The sequence below is a fragment of the Spodoptera frugiperda genome, chromosome 12 (genome assembly GCF_023101765.2).
Source record: "Spodoptera frugiperda isolate SF20-4 chromosome 12, AGI-APGP_CSIRO_Sfru_2.0, whole genome shotgun sequence".
NCBI lineage: Eukaryota > Metazoa > Arthropoda > Insecta > Lepidoptera > Noctuidae > Spodoptera > Spodoptera frugiperda.
The window spans coordinates 14327823-14331341 of record NC_064223.1 but is presented as its reverse complement, the minus strand read 5'-3'; the positions used below and the strand labels follow the sequence as shown (position 1 = coordinate 14331341).

At 37.0% G+C, this 3519-nt stretch overlaps 1 protein-coding gene across 1 annotated transcript; it reads left to right on the top strand.

Moving 5' to 3' along the window:
• Nucleotides 1-232: 232 nt before the first annotated feature.
• On the top strand, nt 233-3519 carry LOC118262778 (uncharacterized). The gene is made up of 3 exons (XM_035574374.2): nt 233-385; nt 1655-2014; nt 2469-3519. Exons 1-3 carry the CDS (start codon nt 343-345, stop codon nt 3428-3430), a joined length of 1365 nt encoding a protein of 454 aa, XP_035430267.2. The 5' UTR covers nt 233-342; the 3' UTR covers nt 3431-3519.

Below are 3519 nucleotides of genomic sequence, written 5' to 3'. Positions count from 1 at the left end.
TTGAACTTCGTAACAGTTCAAGTAACATAACTCTTTTATAAGTTTGTATTACTATTTGTGCATTACTGAATACTTCGATGATGAGAATATGTACGAAGGCAATGCCTATTCAAAAACACATTGACACTGAGACGATTTAATGGTCGTTATTATTGATTTACAGTTTCGCCGGTTTGTGAAACATCACAAACTATTGCAGTAATTTCTCATTGAATGGCTCGGTAAGCGGATACAATTGTTTGTTACTTTGATGCCATTGTCACAGACGTAGGGTTCTCACAGTTACCGCGAGAATTCCAGTTAGTTCAATAAAGTTCTTAGCAAGTGATAGATCAGTGAAAAATGCAGGCTTTATACATCATGCTCGTTTTTGGAGTCGTTAAATGTGAGTCCCATGTTTTTGGAAAAGTCACTTGTAAAGGGTAACTAGTAGCTCTGTAGATAATGTTTGGTTATTTTTTTTACGAATGGTTTTACGGAAGCGTTGTATTGTGGATGGATTAGATTGAAAATGTTTTATAATTAATTTAATAACAAATAACCTCGGGCAAAGATCAATTTTGTAGTGTTACAATTTTATCAATGAAGGAAATAAAAAATGTTTTCGTTATAGATTCTGGGTATTAGATGATTATTTTGTCTACCATGAAGTAAATACAAAACGAAGACGTCAAAACTGGATTTGCATTTAACAAACCATGCTGTTTGTAAAGTCCAGCGATCCCCGTAAAGTTCCCTCTCTATTTTCTATCTAGCGGTCTCATACTACAAAAACGTTTCCGGTTGCCACTTTCTGAGCGCTTATAGACTGCCTACACCTTTTTACTTATAATTTTCTACAACTTCTCGCACGGAGAAGGTTTGAGCATTAATCACCACGCTTCCTCAATGTGGATTGGCGTTTACAAACTTATAATTAGAAATTATAAGCCCAGGTTTCCTCACGATGTTTCTTTCACCCTTTGGCAGTGGAATCTAAATGATCTTAGGAAGTACATGTAACTCGAAAAAAGCCATATTGGTACGTCCGTTGGTAGGTTTCGAACCCGCACTCTCTTGCATGAGAAGCGGGCGTCTTAAACCACCTACCTCGGGCTACCAAGACTATAAGTTGAAACTTTACAAGTAAATTACGAGTGCTATATCTAAGCCAAGTTTGGTTCAACATTAAATATGGTTAAAGAAATGTGACTACTCTTGTGCCAACTACTAGTGATTTTTTTACTTTTTGGCTTGTTGGACACACTTTAAAATATATGATGCTACGATATCTTCGAGATTTTTACTGTCTTTGTTTCAAAATATGGATAGTAAGTCTAAAGCTTCTTGGGAATTAGTATGAAAGTTCTTTCTTGTTCTTGATTTTTTTTTTGTTAGCTTTAGCTCGTTTAACAAATCATCTTTTTAGACTGAGTAAGACATGTGACTTTTTATACATTTTAACGTCTTACTATTAACATTTTTCGCAACGTCATCGTTGCAAAGTTAAGCTTTTTATCCCCGAAGGGATAGGTGGAGGTGCACATTACGGCACGTATTGCCGCTATGCAATGTACAACCATTTTCCACCATCTGTGTTATAAGTCCTAGGTAATAGGGGGAGTCTATGTAATTAACATTATTCTATTTTAATAATATTTTAATTTTCTTACAGATACAAGCAGTCAGTTTCTTGCACTAGGACCAAATAGAAAAGCTGCTAAATCGGCATGCGACCCGTCAGCCAAGTCTTCGTTAGTGGAACATTTCTTCAACATCATATTCACAGAATTCCACAACACGCCACCAGTTTGCGTCTGCGTCCAAATGTGTCCAGAACAGCCGACCTACTGCTACCCAAATGGATGTTTACGTAGAACACCTACTGAGAAAAACAAGAAACTCGATGTTCCATTACCAGTAACTCGAGTCAGTGAGAACACTAAACCCATTTTCTTTATTGATGAGAAGAATGATTTCATGAACGACTTTCTATCGAAGAACTATCTTGATGATGCTCCTCCTGCAAGTCCAAGTAAGTTCATTAATTGATTTAGATAATGCTTAGTTCTTTTTTATGACAAACGAGTATAGTCGGCAAACGAGCAGACGGATCACCCGATGGTAAGCAATCGCCGGCGCTCATGGACACCCGAAACACCAGAGGCGTTTGAAGTGCGTTGTCGGCCTTTTGGAAGTTAGCAATTTAAGGGTTATTGGGGAATCGGGGATTGGGTATTGGGTTAATTGGGCGTCCGGTACCCTCACTCAAAAAACACAAGCTTTAGTTCACGTCGGTTTTCTGTGAGGCTGTGGTATCACTCCGGTCGAGCTGGCCGATCCGTGCCGAAGCATGGCTCTCCCACACTTCTATGGTTCCATTATGATAATATAAAAATACGAAATATGGTAACTATACTTATAATTTCACGAATGCCGCATACAAATGTAATACTAGTCATATGACAATGATAATAATTTTGTTCTAGCACCGCCAGCGACAGAAAATGCAATGGTATCAAATATGCGTCCCGACCCTTTCAAAGACAGATACAAAATTCTCTTCAAATACAAGAAAATGCCAAAAGTAGAACTGAAATACAATCTCGGTGAACAAGTAAAGAATATGAAATCAGACATGTTGAAACCAGAAAGTGTAGATGTGTCGAATACAAGATGGCCAGTGAATAAGATCGATCGTCGATTAGGTGGTAAGAGAAAAGTCCATAGTGAACCACCAGTACAGAAAGGCTCAACTAATCCAAGATATTTCATGTCCATGCTTCCTGATAAACATGACATAGCGAGCTATCCACCAAAATACTACAAACGAGAGCTAGCCAACAACACACACAACGAAAGCGATGGAGTCGATATCAAAGCAATCTATGTTGTGGGTAAATCTGAATCAGAAAGTAACGTGTTCTCTCTAGAAAAACTAATCGACAGTTTAATCGAAAGCAGTTTCGAAAACAACGTTACTACTACACCTGAACCTGCTACAGAAACTGTAGACAACAATACAGCTGTTGCTAAGAAACATTTAAATAACACAGAGAAACCAAATTCCAACAAACGTTCAATGAAGAATGAGACTATGCATGTAATCTCAATGAATTTGACGAACGAAAATATTGACAAGAATAAATACTCAGACGATGGTATGGCGAACAGCTCAATGAATGTGAATGATATGATTGCAACTCTGTCAAAGAGGATAGAAATACAAAACAATACTAGTTTAGAAATGATGAGGAGAATAACTGGAGATTTTGAGTTTGAATCGATGAATACTACAACTGAGAAGCCTATAGAAACGTCAGAGCATATAAATAATGAAGAAACCACTACGGAATATGCAACTACAATGGCTGCAGAACACGAGTCTAGGACAACTAGAAAGATAAGACAGAGAATAGTCAGAAGACTTCATCATACTAAAATTAATTAGAATAAATCCTATTTCTGTTTATAGTTGAATCTCTTTTGTATTGTCGGTATAATAATTATTGTTTTGATTATTAAAAGTAGTAATAAACA

Coding starts and splice junctions, on each gene's coding strand:
- LOC118262778 (XM_035574374.2), top strand. CDS start 343: ATGCAGGCTTTATACATCATGCTCGTTTTTGGAGTCGTTAAAT. Junction 386..1,654: donor CGTTTTTGGAGTCGTTAAAT/GTGAGTCCCATG, acceptor ATTTTCTTACAG/ATACAAGCAGTCAGTTTCTT. Junction 2,015..2,468: donor TGCTCCTCCTGCAAGTCCAA/GTAAGTTCATTA, acceptor ATTTTGTTCTAG/CACCGCCAGCGACAGAAAAT.